This window comes from Mesocricetus auratus, unplaced genomic scaffold (assembly GCF_017639785.1).
Source record: "Mesocricetus auratus isolate SY011 unplaced genomic scaffold, BCM_Maur_2.0 Super-Scaffold_4256, whole genome shotgun sequence".
Lineage (NCBI taxonomy): Eukaryota > Metazoa > Chordata > Mammalia > Rodentia > Cricetidae > Mesocricetus > Mesocricetus auratus.
In genome coordinates, this window is record NW_024429182.1 from 83,608,591 (window position 1) to 83,633,195 (window position 24,605).

At 41.7% G+C, this 24,605-nt stretch overlaps 1 protein-coding gene across 14 annotated transcripts in view; it reads left to right on the forward strand.

Moving 5' to 3' along the window:
- Nucleotides 1-24,605, forward strand: part of Sox6 (SRY-box transcription factor 6) — a 540,675-nt gene that overhangs the window by 509,719 nt on the left and 6,351 nt on the right. For 11 of the 14 annotated variants that reach the window (XM_040755979.1, XM_040755976.1, XM_040755989.1 and 8 more), the window contains 2 exons: nt 11,912-12,145; nt 14,787-15,003. In XM_040755979.1, the coding sequence (XP_040611913.1) occupies nt 11,912-12,145; nt 14,787-15,003 (451 nt within the window). The remainder of the gene's footprint in view (nt 1-11,911; nt 12,146-14,786; nt 15,004-24,605) is intronic. The other 3 variants (XM_021230436.2, XM_021230437.2, XM_021230443.2) reach the window with 1 other exon arrangement.

The following is a 24,605-nucleotide window of genomic DNA, read 5'->3' on the forward strand; positions in this document are numbered from 1 at the left end:
TTGGAATAGCTTGTCCTACAGTTTTCATTTTAAAAATCAAGAAAAAAAGCACATGTAAAATTTAATTTTTTACCACTTTGAACCATCCATATATCAGACCCCATCAATTACTCTGTTGAAGATTCAGGATGGAGATATATGGTGGCTTTTGTAGTTGGAGCCACTACTCTGAGTTGAGCCCTTGAACCCGCTCTTTCCCATACCCTTTATATACCCTAGCCTTGAAAACAAAGTTAGTTTTTCCTGAACCCATAAACTTCATTCTCCCATTCAAATGTCGAAGAAAAAGACTCCCTAGAATAAACGAAATAAAATGAAACACAGAAGAGAAAGGGGCCGGTGAAGTTCATTGCTAGGAGTCTGTGGAGCTAAGTGTGCAGGTGGTTGAGACAACTCACTTTGCCATTCTCGACATTCATGTTGATGGCAAGTGTGTGATCTTGGGCAGTAACATTGGAGCTGCCAGTGTGCTTTGGTCATTTACTAACTGAGACTCTGGGGTCATTTGACTTCCAATTTTCTTCCTGTGGAACAATAGGTGTGTATTAAGTGTTCTTATTATCTCTGATTTTATGAGCATGTCTTACCCTAATTTTATGCTATTCAAGGAAGATTCCATTGTGTGGTTTTATGAGTTCGTGTGTGTGTGTATTCAATTATACATTTACATACACCCTATGGCACTGGCAGCAGCATTCAGACTTAATACTCTCAAGAAGTTCAGACCCTCTTACCCTTCTGCCAGCATCATCCAGGAAGTGGTGAGATAGCAGATGAGAGCTGCCCAGTGTGGCAAGTCAATAGAAGTAGCAAAAGGAGCCATGACAGTGTGTGGCTCTCAACCAACCGTAGGCATATATGGTTTGTTTCAATCACAGCTATCTTACTTATCTACTTGACAGGATATACGAAATCAAATGGGGACTGAGTTATGATCCAACTATAGAAATTTCCATATATCAGGGAAACAACAGGCATAACTCTAAAATCTCTACTGTGGCAAATAGCTGCTATTTCCTGCTATATCTCTGTACATGGTTCAGCATTGACTTTATGACAGATTGCGCTAGTCCCTGGGGTGAGCTATGGATAGGACATCACGTACTCACTGCATTTGGAGAAGGTAGGCACATGTAACTGGTGATATGGGTAAATTAGGGTAAGCATCAGGTTAGAGATAGGCATAAGGCACAGGGTACCTCCTACTGGAACCTAGAATGCTTATTCGAACCTGGCAAGCATGTCAGACTTTCATAGGATGAGCAGTCCTTAAAATGTGTCTGCAGAGAGTGAATGCAAGATGGACGTGCCATTGCAAGAAAATAGAGAACTGGAACTAGAGGTAGCACACTACTAAAAAAAAACAGAACAAAAACCATGCTTTTGTGTAGAGCAGCATAGACATAGACGGCACTGGAGCCATAAAGAGAAACAAACATACCTGCTGCTCTGGAAGCTGAGACTCATCCAGGGGATGGGTGGGGCAAGAGAGGTTTAGATATAGGAGTGGCCTGGTTGGAAGTAAATTTGTGCCATCCACTCTGTCTGAAATCAAAAAGTGGTATTTCTGTGGAGGTTAAAGTATTCAAACCTGGAAAGTAAGAATATGAACCAGAAGGGAGGCGGAGGCAATCAGTGAGGGAGAATAGGGAAGATAAATCAAGTAATGTCTTGTTTATAAGCTTTTCTTTTCCTTGGTTTGTGCTTCATTTCATGTAGTCTGTGATAGGAGCGAGGTCTGGGTGAAGCTAGAGGCTGCTGAGCTGCGTGAATTATTTAGGTCACTAACTTTCAACAGCCTCTGTCTGTGTCCTCTGCGGGTCTCTGCTTTACAAGAAACTGGTTCCCCCTGAAGTCCTAGGAAGCCAAAACTGGTTATTGTCTTATTTCATCCCAAATGGTCTCCAGTTCAAACTTAAACATTGCTTTTCACCTAGGCTCACCAGCACACAAGCCCTTCTGAGGTCCACAAGGCATACACATAGTGGAATATTCCATGCTCTGTGCCACTTCCAGGTCATTAAAATAGAGAAGTCAGAAGTCATCCCAGCTGCCATGGGAGTCTGTAGCAGAAACAAGCTATCTGTATAAAGTATAACTTGAGAATTAAAAAAAATTAAACCAAAACCTAGAACAGGAGACTGCTGAGCCACTGGTGAGAATTCCCTTCATTTTGCAAAGCCATGGGCCACATGCACCAGCTCACCACAAAGTCATTAAGCCTTTTTAAGCTCAGATGAAAAACATTAACAAATACCACAAAAGGCTTTAGTATAGCCCCTTTGTTCATTCACATATGGCACTTTATAACTCCTGCGCCACTCCGCTCGTGTGTTTGTTTAAGCTGCCTCCATCAGGCTGGGCCTGAAAGAACAAAAGACATCTTGAGCAATCCTTAGCAGGAAATGGGCTAATCTAAACATGGTTTGTGACACTTTAAGTAGAATAGAAAGCGGAGGGATTGATTAGCCATTAATGTCCAATTGGCTCCATATGGATGTCGCAATAATAAACCCTTTTTCAGGGCAGTAGCCGAGTTATTGAATTAGAGTCTATGTTTCCTCAGAGCTGACCTTGGGGAATTCCCTTTTGGTTCTTCTTGTTAATCTTTTAAAAAGAAGAGAGTTTCTAATAGAAAAACAGAAGCGCTGTCTACAGTAGCACTCTCATAACCCTGAAATCAGGGATTCCTTAATTTAACACCCTTCTAATCCCTGCTATGATTTCAGTCCTCGGTGTTTTCTGCAAGTGTGCTTGCATCTTCAGGGGGCAGCATTTCAGGGCAATGAAGGGCATGAACTTCAAACCCTGCAATGGGCTTCGCTGGTGTGCTTAGCTGCGCAAGCAAGAGTGTCCTCACAGGGAGACTCCATTCCAGCTGGAGAATGATGGCTCTGAATTCAGTTTTCTCAAATCTCCCCATGGTGACTTGGGAACTTTGACCTAGAGGAGGTGTGCTAGATTGAAAGCTGGCAGAGCCGAGTTCTAGGTGTGGCTGCTCCTTTATTAATATGGTGGAGACTTGTTATTACAGGGAATGGTCACATAATCTGTGAGCCTTGGTCCAAATGCTGTCTACTTTAATACCCATTTGAAAGTATTGTGAGGGTTGAGATCATGTATTTAGTGACAGTACTTTGTAAATATTGTTAGTGCGCAATTACATAGCACACCTGGTGTGCTCTTCTGAAATATGACTTCTGGCTTAGTCTATCAAAAAGCTCAGTTGCTTCCCAAAGGATCATTTTAGAATGGCGACTGATTAACTGTTTCTGTATTCATTGAGGCTTTGTTTTGTTTGGATACTACATGTGACTATCTGTCCACCTTTATAGTTTGTCTACTAAGTGTCTTGGTATAGACAAGTTCTTTAGTTGAAGTAAATGTAGGGTATTTGTCATAGTGGAGTTGTAGAATCCTGAGATGAAAACATGTCTGTGGTCATCCCTCCATTGACAAGCGAAGAATTAACGCCTTAGGCCAAGGACCACAGGTACCCCCATCTTTCACTCCTGCACGTTTGTTCTTAGTTTTTCACCAGTCTCTAGCTCAGAAGAGGCAATCATCTATGAACTGTATGTGTCTTCCTCAGGTCAGTTCCCCTATAGCAGGCCAGTGTCAGTAATCTGCCCAGCTAAGGCATGGCCTATAGCTCATTAGGGAGGCACTTGCCTAGCATGTGCAAGGCTCTGGGTTGGTCTCCAGCACTGCAAAACAAACAAACGAACACACCCAGCTGATGGTCTCTAAGGCAGAGGGACAAGCCATGCCCTGCAGGCCTGGCAGTCTATTTCTCAAACATGATGAGCAATTGCTTCTCTCATGAAGAAGGCTTTCTGAGCCACAGAATGTGTTTCTACTAAGCTAACCACTAGGATAGCCAACTCCTTTCCCCCAGTTTTACCTTCTTTCATTTTAAACAAGAAGAAATCAAATCTTAATTTCAATAAGCATTCTTGTAATGAAAGTAAGTTACCCTTCTTGTGGTAAGCAGGAACAGAAGTTAGCGATGGGCTCTCCTGATTGGAGACAGACAGCTGTCAACAATAGCAAGCTGCATCCCTACCACGGCCATTTCGATTTGATGGGATGAGTGTGGTGAACAAACTGAGTGATTTTTAATTCCTCTTTCTAATATTCCAGAATTCCTTTCTCATCTAACCACATAAGAGGCTATCACACGCATCAGGTAACTCAAAAATCCCACAGAGAGAAACCATCATTTTAGTGACGATGAAGCAGTCTGAAATTGTGCACTGTCTTATGGGGCCACCTAACTCTGGCCCCACCTCCATTCACTCATAAGCAACCAATGGTGAACAAGAATGTCTGAGTTAATCATGACCTGAAAATACCACACACTTCCCAGGACTCCTAGGAAAAATGTTCAGAAAAAAAAATCATTTTATAAATTGGTTGACTTTCCAGTTTAAACTTTTATTGCTTTTATTTTTTATTAATCAGATTTTAAAACATTTTGGGGGGCAGTGTCCTATTTTATGTATACTTTATTTTTAATTATTTTAAGTTTTGTCTATTATTACTAGAACTTCTATGATATTTTTAGACAGAAATTTTCATGTATTTTGGAGAGGCACTTGGGAATTAAATTGCCGTATTGTAGGACAAACTGCCTGGAAATTATTTACTCTTTCACATTTCTGCTAGTTGTCCCCATGCTTGCCAACATTTCATTTATATGCCATTGTAGCAAATGTGGAATGAAATCCTATTGTGGTTTTAATTTGCATTTTCCTGATGATTAATTATGCAGCATAGTTTTCCCTGCCTTCATTGGCTATATCTTCTTTTATAAACTGTTTGTCTTTTGCCATTTTTAAAATCAGATGTTTACTTGAGGCCAGCCTGGTCTACAAAGCGAGTTCCAGGACAGCCTCCAAAACAATACAGAGAAACCCTGTCTCAAAAAACCAAAAAAGAAAAATTAGATGTTTACTTTTATCCATTTGTTTTTAAGGAATGAGTTATTGATCCTGGCTCTCAGGCAGATGATAGAGTTGATGGTGGGAAGGCAAGGCAGGAGGAGTGTGAGGTGGCTGTCCACTGTCTGCAATCAGGAAGCAGAGAGATGGGTGCTCTGATTTTTCTTTCTGTAACTGTTATTTATATATTCTAGATTGAAAGTCTTACCAGAGAAATGAATTGAATAATTTTCTACAACCTGTTCTTTACATTCAGGTATTTGTTTGTTTTTTGTTTTCTGAGACAGGGTCGCACTCTGTGCCCAGACTCACATGGAACACAGTTTGTGACCATGCAGGCCTGCACTCCTGGTGACCCTCCTTCCTCAGCTAGTGGAGTGCTAGGATGACAGGCATTCACCCATAGCTGGCCTCACATTCAAGTATGACTTTTGATGAATAAAACTTTTATTTTGATGCAGTTCAATTTGTTGTTTTTCTTACAAGCTTAGAGCTGAGTATGCCATCAGAAGACTCTCTTAACTCAAAGTCACTCTGCAATATTGCTCTTTATTTTGTGTGGAGTGTTATAATTTTACTTTTGGTTTTAAGTCATAATTCTTCTCAAATGAATTGTTGAGTGTGGGATGAGAGGTCAAAGATCACTCTTTTCACTGTATTTATTCCCTAGTTGTTGAAAGACTGTCAGTTCTCATTGTGGCTGCCATGGACTCCCTCTACTGAGGTCTGCTAAGTCTTGCAGCTTTTTGCTCAAGCCTGCCCTGCTCTTCTTCCTGCTTTTCTTTTTTCATGAGTTTTGAAATCATGTCAATATCTACAAGAAACTCTTTGAGAAATTAGTAAATTTGGGAAGCACTGATAACTTAATGATGTAGACTTTCAAGCAATTTGTTCATTTATTTAAGCTGTCAGATTGATGAAAATTCAGTCATTTATAATATCCCTTTATTGTCTTTTTAATGTGACTAGGACCCATAGTGAAATTTCCTCTTTCAATGTCAATTTGATGTTTTGGGTTTTTTTTCTCTCTGTCTGTTTAGTCTGAAATAGGTACACCAATTTTGTTGATTTTTTTTCAAATTACTAAGTCTTCACTTTTAAAAAATTATCTTTATTGTGTCTCTCTTCTGTTTCATTGGCTTTCATTCTGGAAAATCTCTGAATTGAAATTGAGTTATTTAACTAATTTTTATCTAAGGTGACTTTGGTTGTCATGGGCTTAAGTCATATAATCTGCATTTTATAAACCTTTCTTTCTACTTCCAAGTTACTTCTTCATGTCCATGTCCCAGTATTGAAAGCCTCCCTATGCCCCACTGCTGATTTGTCAGCTCTATTTCTAATGGTGTTTCTAAGGGTGTGTCAGAATTCTTGATTGTTCTTACAGTTAGATTTTTGCCACTTTAGCAACGTGGTTCCATTTACTATCCTAGTTTCCTGAGCCACTGTGCTATTACTATCCCATATTTAATCTCTTTACCATTCATACATTGAAAAACCTGAGAGATCTTCCCTTTTACCTGTGGAATTCAGAGTTCACAACTGGAAGCCACAGTCTGTGTTCTGACACCATAAGCAACATTGGCAGGCTTTCTGTTTTCATCTTGCCACTCAGTACAAGAACACTGGGAAGTATCTTCTTGTGGAAACTCTGTAAAAATAGGATTTCATTCCATGAAATTCCCTTCCTTCTGGGATAAAGTTCTCTGCAGTTTCTGCTTGATTTTGGTAGCTCTCTGGTGTCTTCAGATGACTGCCCAGCATTTCAAGGGTTTGTCTCTTTCAGGTTTGGTCTAATAAAAGCTGTCTGCTACTACTAGATGTAAGGATAGTTTTTTTTTAACTCCAGTCCTTTTCATCCAATCTGACAAAATGTAAGGTTTTTAAAGCCTTTCAGAGAGTATTTAGGCACCATCTTTCTCCGTTCCTTATGTGAGTTCACAGTTAATCACTGAGACTGTTTGGTGGGATTCACTCAGTTAGCTTCTTCTTTGATCTCCTCTAGAATACATTTGTTCTCCTCGGCTTAAATACCTTAAAGGCTTCTGAGGTTGGCATTCAAGGTGCTTAACAATCCAGCCCTGTTTGTTTTTTCTAATTTCATCAGTTAGTATTCCCCTCACTTCTCCACAAACCCTAGCCAATGCTAGCATCTTACTGTGCTCTAGTTACAAGTCTGTGACTGTTCATACTGATTCCCTGGAGCACTTTGACACCATGCTCACTGAATCTTGCCCTTATTTAAGGGTTTAAGCAGTAATCTATCTCTGAAGTCTCCCTGTGATGCACCTCTGAGTACCCCAAGGATGCTAAAAACTCCTCTTCCCTTTTGTAGAGTTCTGAAATCACCTTTGTTAGCACTAGTATATAACTTTTTACTGGGTATCATTCCCCTATCCAAACAACCCCTGAAAAATTCTAGTGTCTGTGTTATTTACCTCATGGAGACCTCTCCTGGTACTTCCAGTTCACTGAAAATTTGTCTTGAGAGTTTGCTAAATTAATCTGTAGGGGTGATTACCAAGCACAGTATAGAAATATCCAACATGTCTTTCAGAGACCTTTATATATATACACAAGCCCACACTGAACACTCACTCACCCAGATAGCCCCTGGAACTTACCCAGGAAGGCCCCTCTGTAAAATTAGTTCAGGACCATTGCCATAGGCTGTGATGGTAAACTGGGCCTTCTTAACAACCCACCTGGAAAAACTCAGTTTTCTGTCTTCTCTAAATCCCTCACTGCACAGCTTCCTGAGGAAATCTTTGTCTTGGCAGCTCCTATCCTCTCCCTGCAGATGCCTTTGTTTACCAGAAATGTTGTATTTACACAGCCTTCTTTGGAGATGAAGGATGAATTAACCAACACAAACCCCCTGGTGCAGGGACAGTGTACAGAGCAGGAGGTCCCAGCAGACAGGGGCTTCAGCCTCCTGGATGGTACTGCTGTCCTCCAGGCCTTCACTAGCGGTCCTTGGGGCTACTGATGCTGGTAAGTGAGGACTCAAAGGTCAGCAGGGAAGCCGAGGTCCTGTATACATCCCTGTGAGTCTGCACTCCTTCCAGCTACTTTCTAGGAGATCCTCTTGACTTCACAGATCTTTCTTCCACTGTTAAAAGTCCCTCGTGCAACACCAAGTGATCCCTGTCAGGCACTGGTGCTGGATTCTAATTTAATAGTTAGTTATTTTAGAAAAAAATGCTTTTCTCTATGTACTTAATGATAGTTTCAAAAGTGAATCAGCCTTGGCACACTTGATATATAAAATTTAAAAGCTTGAAAATAATGCATAGTGTCCTGTAAAACATTTTGTATCTTATAAAGAGAATAAAGAGATCTTTAAAATGTATTTTCATTTTTAAACTCTGAATTTATACATGCATGTATAGTGTATGTATTTCTAGGGCTACCACAGTCCCCAGTCCTCTCATATCATAAAGGGGATGATAGGGAAGTAACACTTTCTAAAAGTCCTTCCACCTTTCACATCTTTGTGAAATTCTTTCCCCACTTCTTTCAAATCTGGAGCCGAAGCTCAAGTGATAGAGGAGTTGCCATCTTTCAATAAAAAACAAAGTGATACCAAGAGATGTTTCCTATCAACATGTTCAGGCCAAGAAGTCTTTGTTGGAAAGCATTTTTCTGCATAGTGAACTCTAGATAGCCTCGTAGAAGCTTTGTGAGGTGCAACCACTACAAAACATGAAAATACAAGATGCTTTCCGCATGTCCCTATGGAGCATCTGTAGTTTAGCACTGAGTTCCTTTACCAACCTGAACACAAACCCAGGTATTGTAAGGTCTGGGAAAGAACTTCCCCTTTCTAGGATATCAGTACTAGTGAGTCCAGAGTGAGGGGCCAGTTTTCATGTGCAATGTAAGCTTGTTGCCACTTGTCATTGACTGAGTGTCTAGTTAAGAAGGAGAGTGACATCTCAGATATCATTTATATACTCGTGAGTTATCTTAGGAGATGTGGAAGACCGGAGAGAAAGGATATGAGCACAAGGAGGAGGAGAAGGGAAGACAGGCAAACATGTATGTCCCAACAGCGGGTTCTGGGCACAGAAGATTTCTACCATGTTAAAAATTACACTGCAATAACAGCTAGTCAGATATCGGTCCGATTCATAATTTTAAGCTTTGGTCTCCTTGGATAAATCTCCTCTTCCAAAATCTTGTTTCTTCCTAACACCATTTTTCAGCTCATTCCTTCTGGAAGAGAAAAGAAGTGACAAGCAAAAGAGAGGATGGAAGGGAGACAGAGGGGGACACAGACTTATGTCCTCAACGATCGCCTTCTTACTTTGCATTTTGTAGTAGTATGCCCTGCACTTGAATTATTCAGTATGGATTCATCCTTGGAGACCTAAAATTCCTCTCTGGAACTGATGGTGTAAGTGGTACAAGCTAGGGAGGGCAAGGGAAGACTTTGGTGGAGGGAGATGCTGGTCTACATCCCTTGCAAGATGCAGAACATCACTGAGTTCCTGAAGAGGCAAATAAGCTTAGGCTGTGTAGCAGTCTTAGGGGAGGCGGGGGAAAGGTAGAGACAGAGGAGAGAAACAGAGAGGAGAGAGAACTGGGTACACATCTAGAAGAATAACTATCATATCAGTAGGGTAGTATGGAATATATGGAGTATCTCTGGACTAAATTCTAAAATACCACCATGATTTCTGTCAGTGTATGGGAGGGTAAGGCATCCCATGTCACCATGAAATAACATTGCAAAGGAAGAAATCAGAAGCTGGCTATGGGGTTTTGCTAGTAGAGAGGAAATGCCAACAGTAAAAGCAGGTCCTGAGTGTTAATCACCTGTGGCATAATAGTTACCTTAGAATAATACTGACATGCTTTCACATCTGACATTCTCCACAAACCTGTCTCCTTTTATGTGTACACATGCCAGTATATAAATTGCTGCATCCATGTCAGTTGTAAAGTAATGGCACCAAGGGCATCATAAATCACCACAGTGATCCTCAGGAGAAGACACTGTCGTATCTGAATGAGTGTTTCGCTTCCAGAGTAATGCATGCCTTCATCTGGCCCAGCAGTCAGCATATTGCCCCACGTTGATGGATATTGTCAGCTGGAAGCTACACTGCATTTCACTGCACAATAAACATGGCTGTCAAACCTACATAAAGTGAAATCAATTTATCCTGTATGGTCAGTGCATTTTAAATGAAATTAATGTACTGTGGGTATGGTGGCAAAAAGGTAGCATATTAGTTATGCATCTTGGGATCTGAGCCTTTCTGAGTAAAGCATCATTCTGTCTACTGGGCTTAAGGGAGGGCTGTTTATGAAATGTGTGTTATTTTTTTATAATCTTCAAAAAGTGGCCTCACTTGCCCTCCTTCATGTTGAAGGAAAAATTCACAATATTAGCCAAATTTCATCCTTTTATCCTGTCTTTTGTCTGTAGTAAATGATGACCATATTTTCCAAATAATAGCACCCCTTAATGTCCTAATTTATTACTGGCTTTGACACAAACAAATTGTTCCTTAAGCAAGGTATCTGGAAATAGGACAGAAGGGCCAGAGATTGATGGGGCATGTTACTCCTGCAGAACTGCACTACCTACACTGAATGGATTGTTCTAGAAAATGGAGGTGTTGGTTTTAATGCATACTGAATTTAAGGGGCAGGTTTTCTAGTTTGTGTAGTAGGAACACTGACTGAGGTCATCAACTGTGCCTACTTCAAATTTAACCATAGATGTTGTCAATCTACATAGAGATATTCAGTGATTAAGACAAGGCAAAAATCACACATCACTGTATACACTTATAGGGCGTATGAAAAGACAGAGCCTCATTCACTCATTCATTTAACACACTTTAGTAATTAGAATTCTGTGTGTCACATATGTCACCAGATCCCAGGAATACAGCTGAAGGTAAGCCTCAGCCCCTGTCCTGTCCTGGAGGAGTTGTCCATCCAGTGTGCTAATAAATTAGGTCTCTAGAAAGTGTCAAAGTTTTCATAAATAATAAATAATAAAGATATCCTTTTAACCAACAGAAACATCTATCAAGACCCTTGAAATGGGTATTTCTTAGCCTATTTTTGCATATGAATTAAAGACCAATTATCTCTTACTTAATGAATAATTGCTGTGTTTTTTTGGGAGTTATTAATATGCAAGTATGAGAATAGCAGAGTTTCTAACTTTAGGGATTTCATATTCCAGGAATGGAGTGGCACTGTCAGAATGAGACAGTCACATGTGCAGCGATTACTCAGGGCATGAGCCTGGAGGCCAGGGGAGCCAGTGCATGCTGAATGAACATCCTTTGCATCATCATGCCTGCTCTTGTAGCCTGAATGCCCTTCCTGGTTGCCTTTCATCCCCTCCCTTACTTACCAACTGATTCCGGTTCACCCTTTCAGAGTCAGCTGCAATGTCATGTTTCTCAGGATGCACTGACTGACTGACCATCCCATCTTGTATTCTCTTGGTGCCCTGCTAATTCCAGTCTTGCAGAATTTTCCACATAGTCAGTCATAAGTGTCTTCCTCCCTGGACTGTGAGCTTCCTGAAGGCTTTTATTCACCTTCCTATCCCTGGTCCATAAAGCTCCCCTAGTAAGTGATTGCTCAGTGAATACATTTTATTGAATTAATTCATTCCTGAAACAGCAACAATTGAATAGGACTTGAAAGATAGCAGGATTAGCATGGAGGAGTAGAAGGCCTCTGGGACTTTCTTCCTACAACCACTGTACTGTGTGGTGTAGAGATGCAACAATGTCCAAAAATCAGTTTGGCCTACTGGCTCTGACACTGCCTCAGAAAGGCTTGAGGAAACATTGTCTAAAACTGTCTGCTTCTGAAAGGTCTCTTAGAACAGAAGATGAGCCTGGGCACAGCAGTGGAGCCAAGCAGAAAAGTGTGAAATGTCCTGGTAATAATACTTTCCCTGTCTTGTTCTTCCTGCCCTAACATTACAGGAAGCAAAGCAATGAATGGCTCTGCAGCTAAACTACAGCAGTATTATTGTTGGCCAACAGGAGGCGCCACTGTGGCTGAAGCACGCGTCTACAGGGATGCCCGCGGCCGTGCCAGCAGCGAGCCTCACATCAAGCGACCGATGAATGCATTCATGGTTTGGGCGAAGGACGAAAGGAGGAAAATTCTTCAGGCTTTCCCTGACATGCATAACTCCAACATTAGCAAAATCTTAGGCGAGTGCTGCAGCACAGCTGGTGCTGATCTCTTACCCTAAAGGAGGGTGGGCTGGTGCAAGGGTGGGAAGCAGGGCCAGAAGAGACTCCCTAAGGGTAACCCATCGGCAGGGGCAAATGAAATTAAAGCAAAGTGCCGGCGGCAGCCTTGGTCATTTTCTCTCAGAGTGCTACTACACCACAGTTCAGGTGAAGGGATGTTGCTGTAAACTTTCTCCTTGAACAGAATTATCACCAGAGTAAGCCTGGCTAAAAACTTTAATTTAAAGCTGAATTTAGAGTAATGTGCTTACATTGTAAATTTAACAACTATTGAGTGAGCTCACAGAACTTACAGGGACAGGCAGTTCTGTAAACACAGACCTTATAGTCCAGGTTCACATGGCCCACTGGGAGAATTTACCAAGTACTAGGGGTGCCTCCCAAATGGTGTGAAATTCATGGGGTGCAGAACAATGTCTCTAGTGATAACTTGAAGACTTGTAAAATAAGCTACATTTAATCTGACACTGTATGCCTAGTTCAAATTTCATAGCCATGAGCAGAGTTGCAACCACAGGGCAGAGCCCTGAGTTGCCAGCACTATCCTCCAGGTTCCCAGGCTTAAACTCAAGCCTTGTTCCATCAGAGTAAGCTTGCCTTGCATAGATTACACAGTTTGGAACTGTTGTGCTCAACATATTGAACATATTTTATTCAACATGCAGCATTACAGTCAATATGTTTCCTCTTTTGAGAGAAGAAACACAGACGGCCCTGTTCTGTTTAAGCTGCCACTGTAGAACAGAACCCAAAGGAGTCGCTTAAGTTGCTGGAAAGCACCAGGCTTAAACTGTGGCTTTAATTCTTTAAATGTTTTGTTCAAGAGCAATAAATATTTAACCTGAGTAAATACCAGTGATCTGGGCACACACAAATACACATGTTTTGTCACAAAATAAATGATTTAACTTGATTCTGAGACATTTTGAGACAGGAGCCTCTAAGAAAATTTAAAACATACTTTGGACCAAATAGAGGTACAACGTGGAAACACAGACTTTTTGCTTCTTGTTTTTTTTTTTTTTAATTTTAAAGCAAATGCTAAATATCACTTCTATTTAGAGAACTTTCAATTTTAGGGATTCAGAGATAGGCAGGGGGATGATATTCTTTTTAAGTACAAGCTAAAATGTTCCTAATAGGCAGAACACACACACACACACACACACACACACACACACACACGTCTAAATTCAAAGACATATAAAAGAAATCAGTGTTACTCCAGCCTTACAGCTGCTGATAACTTTATGTTTGTTTCTTGCCTTCTTGGTAGCAGCATTTGTAAGCTTTCAGATGGGCACAGACGCTCTCTGTTTCCATCTTGGCAGCCTTGAAGAATCTCTATTATTGATATGCATCCTGTGAAAACATTACGAGGAACATAAAAAGTATATTCATTAAAATGTAAACTGTTATGCACGAGCATTTCACATTTCAAGGGTGCCAGGAATCCTAACCTGGGGCCCTATGCTGCTGGCAGCTGGCATAACAAGCTGATTGGCATCGCTGATGGATCTGCACAATTTCATGCAACCACCAGGAAAGGACAGGGATGCTGTGAGAGCAAACCAGGGTGCTGCTGGCTACTGAGACTATTTGTACAACTTTGCCATTTGTTTACGTGTGAAAAATCACCACTGAAGAACTGCTAACATCCAGCCTGCACAGCTGTGAGCACTTTATCCACCAGACACAAAAATGCAATTCAATACATGTGAAGAAAGCACATCCCTTCTCCGTCAAGTGTTTAGATAATTCTTTGTAAACCATATTAGAGAAGGGAATACTTTTCCTTCTTCCTGTATAAACCATCTTTTAAAATCTCTGCTTTTACTGGTTCATCTTTGAATGATCATTTATAGAACTTGAGAATGGTGCATTTGACTTCCGCTGCACCTCCCCTTCCATAGCTACAATCTCTTAAGGAAAGGTGTGTCATCCTAAAGGTGATGGTGCACAGGGTAGGTTCTATATATACGAGAATGCTAGCATCTGTGTAAAGAGATTGCGATTTCTGAGACCAAGAGAGGTTCTTGCTCCCCGACAATCCTGCCAGTCTCAGAAGCATGCCTTGAAGGTTTGTGCTGTTAACCCTTGAGGAGAGAGAGAGAGGGAAGGGGAGAAGGAAAGAGAAGTAGAAGCTGAGAGACAGCTAAGCAGGGGAAGCTCTTGGCTATGGCAGCAAAGCCATTTTACAGTTGCACAGAGGGACTGGCTCAGAAGGTAAAGATGCCTGTCTCACAGGCCTGGCGAGGTGACCAAAGTTCAGACCTCAGAGTAGATATAAAAGTGGAAGAAGAGGACTAATTTCCCAAAGATGTCTGCTGACACACCTGAACACCCGGGTACACACAAAGTAATGACAATAATTTTAAAAATAACATAGTATCACCAGCCATAAAATGCTGAGAGAGAAAAAAATACAGTAAAAACATTGTATTTTTGTTGGTGTTATTGTTTGGTTCAGTGGTGTGAGGTAACAGGAGCTCCTGGGCAAAGGCAGTAAAGTAATTGGAAACATGACCAGTCATTTAGATCTGGGACATGTGGACATGGCCATGACCGCTTCTATACTCAAGGCTAATATCATGTTTAGGATCTCGCTGGAAATCCATGTCCAATCAGGAGAAGCAACCTTACTATGAAGAACAGGCCCGGCTAAGCAAGATCCACCTAGAGAAGTACCCAAATTACAAGTACAAACCCCGGCCGAAGCGCACGTGCATCGTGGATGGCAAAAAGCTTCGGATTGGGGAATACAAGCAACTGATGCGCTCCCGGAGGCAGGAGATGCGACAGTTCTTCACTGTGGGGTACGTAGCCCTGAGGGGAGCCCCATCCTCCCCTTCCAGGAAAGAGCCATAGATGCTCCTGGCATACATGTTTGGGGAAGAGGTTAGTGAAGGGAGGATCGTGATACGAAAAGGGCGTGGCCATGGGACTTGTCTCCTGCCCCCACTCCACACAAACCTGCTGATGGTATGTCTTCCCTGCTCAACAGAGAGAGCCACTGCCCACACACAGAGTTTCTGGTAGTTTATTTAGACAGACACACAGGGAGAAAAAGTAAAAACTGACTCTTAGAAATCCCCACAGCTTCCCGGCTTCTCTGGCGGTGCTTCTGACTGTAGTCACAATGGCCTGCTTTTGTTGTGGGATCTACCACAAGATAATTGGCCTTGACATTGGTTAGAAGACCTCATTTTTGGCACCGTATCCAGAACTCCTGTTGCAGTAAATTATCCTGTGGTGGAAGCAGTAACAATGTGGATTTTCTTGCTTAAATCAGAAACTGGGCATGTTTTTGATATCTTCAAGTCTGATTTCATGTCATTTTGTTTAAAAATTAGGTAATAGATTTCTGGTATAAATTTCGACTTGGCTGACGGGCTGTCTGCATTCAAGAGCGGCCCCTCCTAACCACAGTAGTCAGGATAAGTGGGCAGATGCCTAGAGATTCCAGCACTCAGACCTTAGCAGCCTGTGGGGGGCGGGGTTGTGGAGGGCACTCTGGAGACAGAAGCTGAAGCAGCTGCAGGCAGAGGGAGAATCCTAGGAGAGGGATGAGAGAGAGGAGTGGGGGAAGCAGAAAGGAAACCACCTTAGCTGGACATGTGAAGGAGAAAGGGGAGCTGTGCCCTGGCCAAGCAAGAGAATTCCACTTAAAGGTGCAAAGAGGGGGCCGCGCAGGGCAGAGCCAGCGGCACTCTGTGTTTAAGGGTGCTCCCAGGGAAACCCCGAGGACGGACTTGGCTGGTCTCAGAAGCCTGTGTTTAAAAGGGGGGATGAATTCAGGCAACAAACAGCGTAACTGGGAAGTCAGTAAAATAACCTTCTATGTGTGGTGCAACAGGGTCTTGGGGAGAACTGAGGCTTTGCAGTTTGATGATTGAGCAACAAATGCTGACTCTGTCACCTACTTGGGCAGAGGCCTTACCTTTACCCAGCTTCTGTTTCCTCACAAGAGAAACGGGAGGAATGAGAGCAGGCATTCTGTATAGTTACTCAGACAATTCAAGAAAGCAGAACTCTTAGAAGACAGTGCTTAGGACAGTAACTGGAAACCCCAGGATCAGCATTTTGACTTATAGGTAACCGTTATCCCAGCAAAACTATGTATCACCCTAGTTCACCTATGAGTTTCTCTAGACTCTGGCAAACAGACCCTTTTAGGGATAAAGAGAATTGCCCCACCTTATTAATTGAAGATTCTAACATGTTAATAAATGAAGATGTGACAAAATAGGCTTATCATATACCTCTGTGCTGCAAGTGTTTGCACCTCTTACAATAATGCTTTTAACACAAAAAGTACAATGCAATATAATTGGGCCATTCACATGATAATGAGACAATTTATGAAAAATACAGGTTCACAGTGCCCTTTCAGTAGGCCAGTCATTTTAACACAATATGGATTTAAGACTGCATGATAAACATCTTGTGTGTTTAACCTGGTATTGCATCCCTGAGACTGTGTTTATCTTTTGAAAAGTTTAAATTTGAGAGCTTTTATGATTCCTGGCCTTCTTATGCCCCTATGTGTTGAGTGATACTTTCTGGGTCTCTTTGACCACAGTCTAAAAGATTAACAGAAGTACTGTTTGTTTCCTGATACTTGAACAGATGACTTATAGCAATGTTATTTAACTTAGTCATCTTTGCTATAGAGTACACTAAATTGGGTCTGGATCCAAATACCCCATCACATACTGGTGCAGGCTGGTAGAATAGGTTGGTAATTCCCTGAAAGTCAGTTAACTTAGTGACATCTACAGTTTATTGGGTGCCCACACTGAACTAGGTGTTTGCATATCCAAGTCACTCAATCCATAATGCTCTAAGTAAGATACAGGAATTAAGGTTCAGAGAATCTGCATGGTTCCCAAAGGTGAAGAGAAATGAAAGCTCAGCTTCACATCTTCACCTGTCATCCTTAACAGCAAAGAAACCCTCCTTACCATATTTCCTCACAATGTGCCTCATAAGTTCTTCCGGAACAGACATGAACATAACTGTGCAGTTCGTGAAGGGCTCATGGACCCTGAAAGCCATGCAGTACACGGCTGTGGGATGTGCTGATACGAGCTGCAGGGGCGGGACTGCTCTTGACAGTGCAGGGAGACCTGTTAGGAAGGGTAGCTTCACTCCCTAGAACATGCCAAAGGCAGGCAGTGACCAGAAAGTTCATTCTGGTTTTTTGTGTTTGTTTTTTATTTTTACTTTGTTTGTGTGATTTTTGTTTATTTTTGAGATAGGGTTTCTCTGTGTAGCCCTGGTTGTCTGAGTGCTGGGACTAAAGGCATGTGCCGCCACCACCACCAGGCCTGTTCTTTATTCTCAGCTGACTGCTTCCCTCTGCCCAGTTCCAGGAATATCTGCTACATAAAGCTAGTATTTTCTTTTAAATAGTTAAATCTGATAGAGTGGTAACTCCCCAAGGTTCATCTTTGGAAATTGATCTTCATTAGCTGTAAGTTTACAACCAGAGGAACAGAAAGCAAAACAAACAAAAACTCAGAGATTACTATTGACATCTTGATGGGGCAAGATCGATTTTTATAGCTGATTTTGAAAAGACATGCATCCCTTTCAAGCCAGAATATCATATATATTACTTGACATTTTTGTGCATTTCCATGACTGTACAACTTAACTGATTAGTTAGAAAACCTGGCTATTACAAAAACATTCTGTCAATATGTAATAGAATTTCCTCTTACCTGAGATTTAACTCTTTCATATGGCACATTAAGTATTAGTATTTTGTGATCATTCTATGAATATAGAATTGATATTTTCTGAGGTCTATATAGCTACAATGCTGTATTTTTCTCATGAATCATTGCTAAAGTTACTTTTTATTTGGAACACATTTAGTAATTTACCCCAGAACTAGTAGTAAATTACATAGACATTGCAGTGTATCCAAGTGGGATGACTTTTTAAGCAGCAATAGTGGAAAAGTATTAAATACTCATACTATGCAATATGATGTTCTAAGTGAAGAATATAGATTATTGAAAATAAGTCAAATGCTTTGGATAGATAACATCACTATTTCAGGACTGGCAGGCACTGTGTTGGTAGACATGAAGTCACTTGTCCAAGGCACATAGTCAGGTGCATCGTTGAGATGTAAGTCAGGCTGATATGGGTATAATGTATATTTGCCTTAACATTGTGTGCACCTCACAACCCATGGAGGACAGTAGTGAAGGCATTGACTCCAGAGCCAGCCTGTTCTGGCTCCAATGCTAGACTGTGTTTTCATCATTGTACCGGGATGTATGAATCTTTGTTCCTCAGAAACCCCAACTCTGCCTATCAGTTTTCCATATATAGAATAAGGATGACCATGGCACCGATAACATGAGCCCCTCAGAAGATGGGATGGCTCAGCAAATGGAAAATGCCAAGAACACTAACTAACATGCAGACCTGTTACTGTAGAAAAATCTATGTGTCCGCTATTTATTTCATATCGTATTAGAAGTATTATTTCCCTAGATAATTGTGCCCTAAGTGATCTGGAAACCCACCATTTTGATCCTAAATATACAGGAGTCAAGTCAAGCTTGTAAGACACTGAATTCTGTTTTCTGCACTGTCCAATAAGGACCCAGCGTAGAACTACCAGTAGATAATGCAAGAAGACTGTGCAAATTTCCACCCCTCCTACAGCATCAGCTGCAGAGCCATGCAACTCTCCCACATTCTCATGAACGAAGCCCTGTTGCCTCTACTTACAGACCTTGACAGGGTCTAAGAGGAAGCAAACCATAGGGGTTCACCAGCATAAACATGTAATCCTTCTATATTTGTCACAGCCAGAACTACTCTTGTGATTTAAAACCATGTCTCCATGCTGGTCTCGATCCAGCCCAGGTCCTGCTCTGTTCCTGTCAACCACATGCAAACACTTCCAAGACATCTTCAGCTTCTGTCTGGATGTGCGCATTCATTATTTGTAGAGCCCGAGACCTGCCAGCTACTCCTATCTGTGAAATGTGCAGTGTTTGTACTTTTAACTTTGCAATTGATCTGTAAAGGAAGGAAAAATGCTTTTTCTAGGAAAGTGATTCCTGATAGACAACACTTGATGCTGCTGGCTGATTTCTTTTTCAGTTTGTTTATTGATTAACCAGTCAATTGTTAAGAGCCTATTAGAAACCAGCAAGATGCCCAGTTCTGTACTAAATCACCAAGTATGAAGCAGTGTTCCTATAGACAAAAGTTTTTTGAGCATTCAGTGGTTAGATAAGCCAGACACATGCATGACTGGGTGTCTTAGTTAGAGTTTCTATTGCTGTGAAGAGACACCAGGGCCATGGCAACTCTTATAAGGGAAACATTTAATTGAGGGGGCTAGCTTACAGTTTCAGAGGTTCAGCCCATTATCATCATGGCGGGGAGCATAGTGGCATTCAGGTAGCCGAAAGGTCTACATTTTGTAGGCAACAGGAAATAGACTGAGACACTGGGTAGTATCCTGAGCATAGGAAAACTCAAAACACCCCCATAGTAACATACCTACTCCAACAAAGCCACACCTCCTAATAGTAACACTCTCTGTGAGATTATGGAGGCCAATAACATTCAAACTACCACACTGGGATAACTGATAATAGTTTGCACACCAGCTACAGTACAGGTGGTATTCACAGTACAGCCTGATGAAGTGCTTATCTAGACAGAAGATAGAAATAACTGAAGCCCAGGAAGGAAGTTTGCTATGCAGTAATACCAGACCATCCACAGGCACTTTGGAAGGAGGCACTTGAGGTTTGGGAAGGTCTGGCTAGTAGAAAGTAGATTCCTGACTATTAATAAAGGAGGGGGTGGATGCATAGGATAGAAAATATCAAATGTGGCCGGGCGTCAGTGGCGCACGCCTTTAATCCCAGCACTTGGGAGGCAGAGGCAGGCGGATCTCTGTGAGTTCGAGGCCAGCCTGGTCTACAAGAGCTAGTTCCAGGACAGCCTCCAAAGCCACAAAGAAACCCTGTCTCGAAAAGCCAAAAAAAAAAAAGAAAGAAAATATCAAATGTGCAATAATACAACATAAACAGTGACAAATATATAAGATAGACTGGGTGGAGCAACAATGAGAGTCAAGGTTCTTTAGCTCACACTAGTTGTGCTCACTTTAATAATATAACACAGTCAGAGTGGACTATAGCTTTGAGCTTCATTCCCACAGAGTCTGTTGCAACCTCAGAAGGGTCTCAGATCTTCCATGCTTCATGTCACCAACCACCCTTGTAATCCTGAGCACTTCCATTAAGGCTCCTGGATGGCTGGTTTGTCATCTCCCAAGAGAGCTGCTTCCTTTGGGAAACCTCTCTAGTACCAGAAGGTTGTTTCTCCTTCGCTGCTCTGAAATCTGCCTGTTGATTTGCAAGTTGGTCCTGGTTTTCTGGTTTAGTCTCCTGTTTATGCAGACAATCATTTAACTTCTAAAGATTGTCACATCCTTATCTTTTCTTTGTCATTGTCCCTCCCAGACTTCTAATCTCACGTCTTTTCTTGTCTGAAATGCCACTCACATTTTTCCATTGTTTCTTTCCTCCCATTTACTGGTCTGTTTCCTCATTCACTAACTCGATGTATTCACCAAATATTTACTGAGTGTGCTCAGTGGTCAGGCATGGTCTGGACTCTGGAGCTATGTTAGTGAAGAATGCTATTCTTTTTTTTTTTTTTTTTTTTTTTGGTTTTTACGAGACAGGGTTTCTCTGTATTGTTTCGGAGGCTGTCGGTCCAGCCTGGCCTCGAACGCACAAAGATCCGCCTGCCTCTGCCTCCCGAGTGCTGGGATTAAAGGCATGCACCACCACCGCCTGGCTGAAGAATGCTATTCTTATGAAGCTTACATTCTAGTAGTGGAAGAAGCCAATCAATGAATAAATAGGTGTAAAATTGCTACAAGTTCCTTCAGAGAAAAGTGAAATAGGAAGGGACAGTGGCAGAGTGTTTTGGAGGCTGGTCCAATGGTTAGGGTAGCCACAGCCATTTTCCAGATAATGAGAACTGAGTGGGTAAGAAGTCAAGCTGTGCAGATAGTAGGCAGAGAAGACACAGTACTCTAGGTCTCCAGGTGTAACTATGCCTGTTTATTCGAGAAGACAGAATCCAGAATGATGGGAGCAGAACAGAGGAATAGGTGGGAATTATAGATGTCAGATAGGTGACAGAGAGCCAAACTGTGAAAGACCTTACAGGCCATTGTGAAGTTGAGTTTGACTCTAGGCATAGAGGAAAGGCTTTGAAGAATTAAAAACAAAGCAAGACAAAAGATGCTAGGCTTTGAAAGGATTGCTCCAGTCACTATGTTGAAACTTGTCTGAGAAGGAGCAGCCTGTCAGAAAGAGGCTAGGCTCCTAGGATAAATCATACTTGAATTGATGGTGGTTGAACCAGGTGTGTAGGTGTGGATGTGCCAAGAAGTAGATAGATTCTAGATACTTTCCCGATGTAGAACCAACATGGTTTACTAATGGATTAATTGCAGTAATTGAAAGAACTCTTACTAAAGATTGGCTTGAGCAACTGGAAAGATTGGAAGTACTAGTTAGCCAAGATCAGAGTGTCCACTCAAGACTAGAAATACAGAGAATGACTAGGCATTTGGTTTTGCACCTATAAGACTGAAATTGTCTTTAGCATCCAAATAAAAGTACACACAAGTGTGAGTGTGAGGAAGAAGGGGGAAGAGAGAGAAAGACAGAGTGAGTGTGAGTTTAGGAGGGAGGTACTTGCTAGAGATAGAAACTTCGGCATTATTAGCACACAGATACTATTTAAAGCCACAGTATTGGATGAGGACCAAGCTGACTTCGGATTTAGTATTTGAAGTTGTTTCAGTACAGTATTGGGGCAATGGAAAGGGGTCTAAGGAAGAACTAAGGAAGAAATGAAGAAAGACAATATCTCTGAGTTTTGTTTGAGAACATCAAAGAAGTAGGCAGCAGCTAAAGAGGAGGGGAGAGGTAGTAAGCCATGGAAAATCAGTTCAGTGGACAAGCAAGAGGCCTCTATGTCAGATTCTGAGCTTATGAAGCATGCACAGTGCAAGAAAAGGGTTGGGCTCAGAGACACAAGTGAATCAGTGTGATGGTGGGAGCTTGCAGAAAGTCTTTTCTAGTTGTGTGTGGTTGCCACATGAAATGAAAAGCCAGGCCATCATCTTAGAATGAGAAGACAGCTTTGTTATTACTATAAGGCTGGCTGTTTAGAGAGAGAAAGGCGTGGACTGGGAAAATGTGCTGAATGCTGCTGCCTGACAGCACCAGAGACTGGTGCAAAGCTCACATTTTACATATAGAGAGCAGAAGCAGGGCCGTGCACTTTCTCCACCCAAGTTCATCTGAGTGCCTGGCAGAGCAGGGAGGGAGTGGCTCCACCTCCAGACCCACTAGTAAAGAACTTTCAAGAAGGTGGTAGGTGGAGCAGAGACCTGGAGAGGAGTATAGCAATGAACCATGGGAGGATCCCAGGGAGAGAGCCTTACAAAACCAAGAGCTGGGCTTTGGGCTCAATTTAGATCTTTTTAAGACATAAAAACAACAGCTATACATATCATACGGATATTTTAATTAAAATACATAAAAAAGCAACGACCTATTCTCGTGAAAAGCATGCGTTTTCTGCATTTAAAGAAAATGTTCCATTTGATAGTTTGTGTTGATCTGAAATGTTTAGAATAGCTGTCACATTAAGAAATATGTAAAATGGGCCAATATTTGTAGAAGAGTGTTCTATCTACACTTATAAATTAAGACAAAAATAATTCTGCTATAATTGATGAAAATGAGTTATAAATGTAATGTAGTACCCCCCTGAGAATGTTAGCATGATATTAGATTTGTGCTAATTTATCCCAAATTTAAGAAGCAAGCAGCATATGTTTTTGGAATTTGAGAGGGAACAGGATTTCATGGTGGGTATCTACAGATACAGTAAGTTCTCCTATCACTTGCTGCCTTCAGGAGATCAGATTCAACATAGGAATCTTAGGAACTGGTTAATAGCAGGTCCAGTGTTAGTACCAGCTCAGCTATGTGCTGTTGAGTCATCAGCTTATGTCATCTAAAGAATAATAGGAATTTAAGGGATGGTTGGTTATGTTTGTTGGATGAAGTTATATGTCTCTCTCCTAAAGGGAGCATGAGCACATATCTCCAGGCATCTTGGCCTTTCTCTTTCTACAAACAAGGCTGGAGGAAATGACACCATCCTGGGGTGTCCCTAACCAGCTGACCACAAAGCTGCTTCATACATATGCATGTCTTTCCTGAGAGTGAGGTGGATAGAAAGTCTTACTGATGTAGAAGGTCAATAATAACTGCTCACATGACGATTGATTAGAAGCCTTGGTTACAACAGGCAGCAAGTCCTTCCAGAACACCCTGACCACATTTTTACAAACATGGATAGCAAAGCTCAGCAAGAGCAATTGCAATGATTCTTGAAGTATGTGCTGCTATATTCTGCTGCCCCGAACCACTGAGGGCCACTTGATAAATTGTACATGATTGAAATTGTCACCTGAGACACAGTATCTGAGCTGAGTGGAGCTTTAATTCTTTGTGCTGGGTGAAAGGAGACATGCAGTGGCAGGTCTTTCTATACAGGAGAGCTCGACCTTCATGAGATCTGCTCACTTGTTTGAACTGGGGACACAGTATGAAGAAGTGATCTGGTGTGACTTGACTTGGCATCATCTGGGATGTAGCAGGAACAGCATGCCTGGTGCATCTTATTATTAGGGTGCAAAGCTTACTGCTCTTTATTGCTGAGTCCTCCAGCCCCAGCTCCATCCTCAGCCTCAGGAACAGTGGCATCTGAGATGACTATTCTGGAAGGATCCTAGCTTGCCAAGTCCAGCTACAGCAACAAGTACACATTAGAACAGAGAAGGACTGAAACCTTTGCCAGATCTGACTATTTGTGACTTGCCAGGTCCTTTCCCATTTTTCTCTTTCATCCAGAGTTCTCAAACCAAGCTAAAGATGACACCAACCCACTTAAGAGTATCATTACAATATGCCCATGCTTCTTGACGATTAAGAGAAAAAAAAGCTGTTCCCTGGTCTCTTCTAAAATGGTCTCACATGGGCTGTTGTGGTCTTAACTGCAGCATTTGTGCTCAACTCAATGCCAAGTGTGATCTGAGCTCAGTGACATTTGCCAAGTTGAATGTTCTGCCTTTATGTTGTGAAACTGTCAGCAAATTGCTGCGTTGTATTATTTAACCACCAGCCACAGCATCAGGGACAGTCCAGGGACTCTTCCAAGAAATGTTTTTGTCACTTCTGGTCACTTAGCATGTTTACAGAGGTCCTGGTTTGGAAAAATGTGGCTTAGGGAGTCCTGGGCCTCATATGAGAACCTATAGACATTTCCTGTCTCT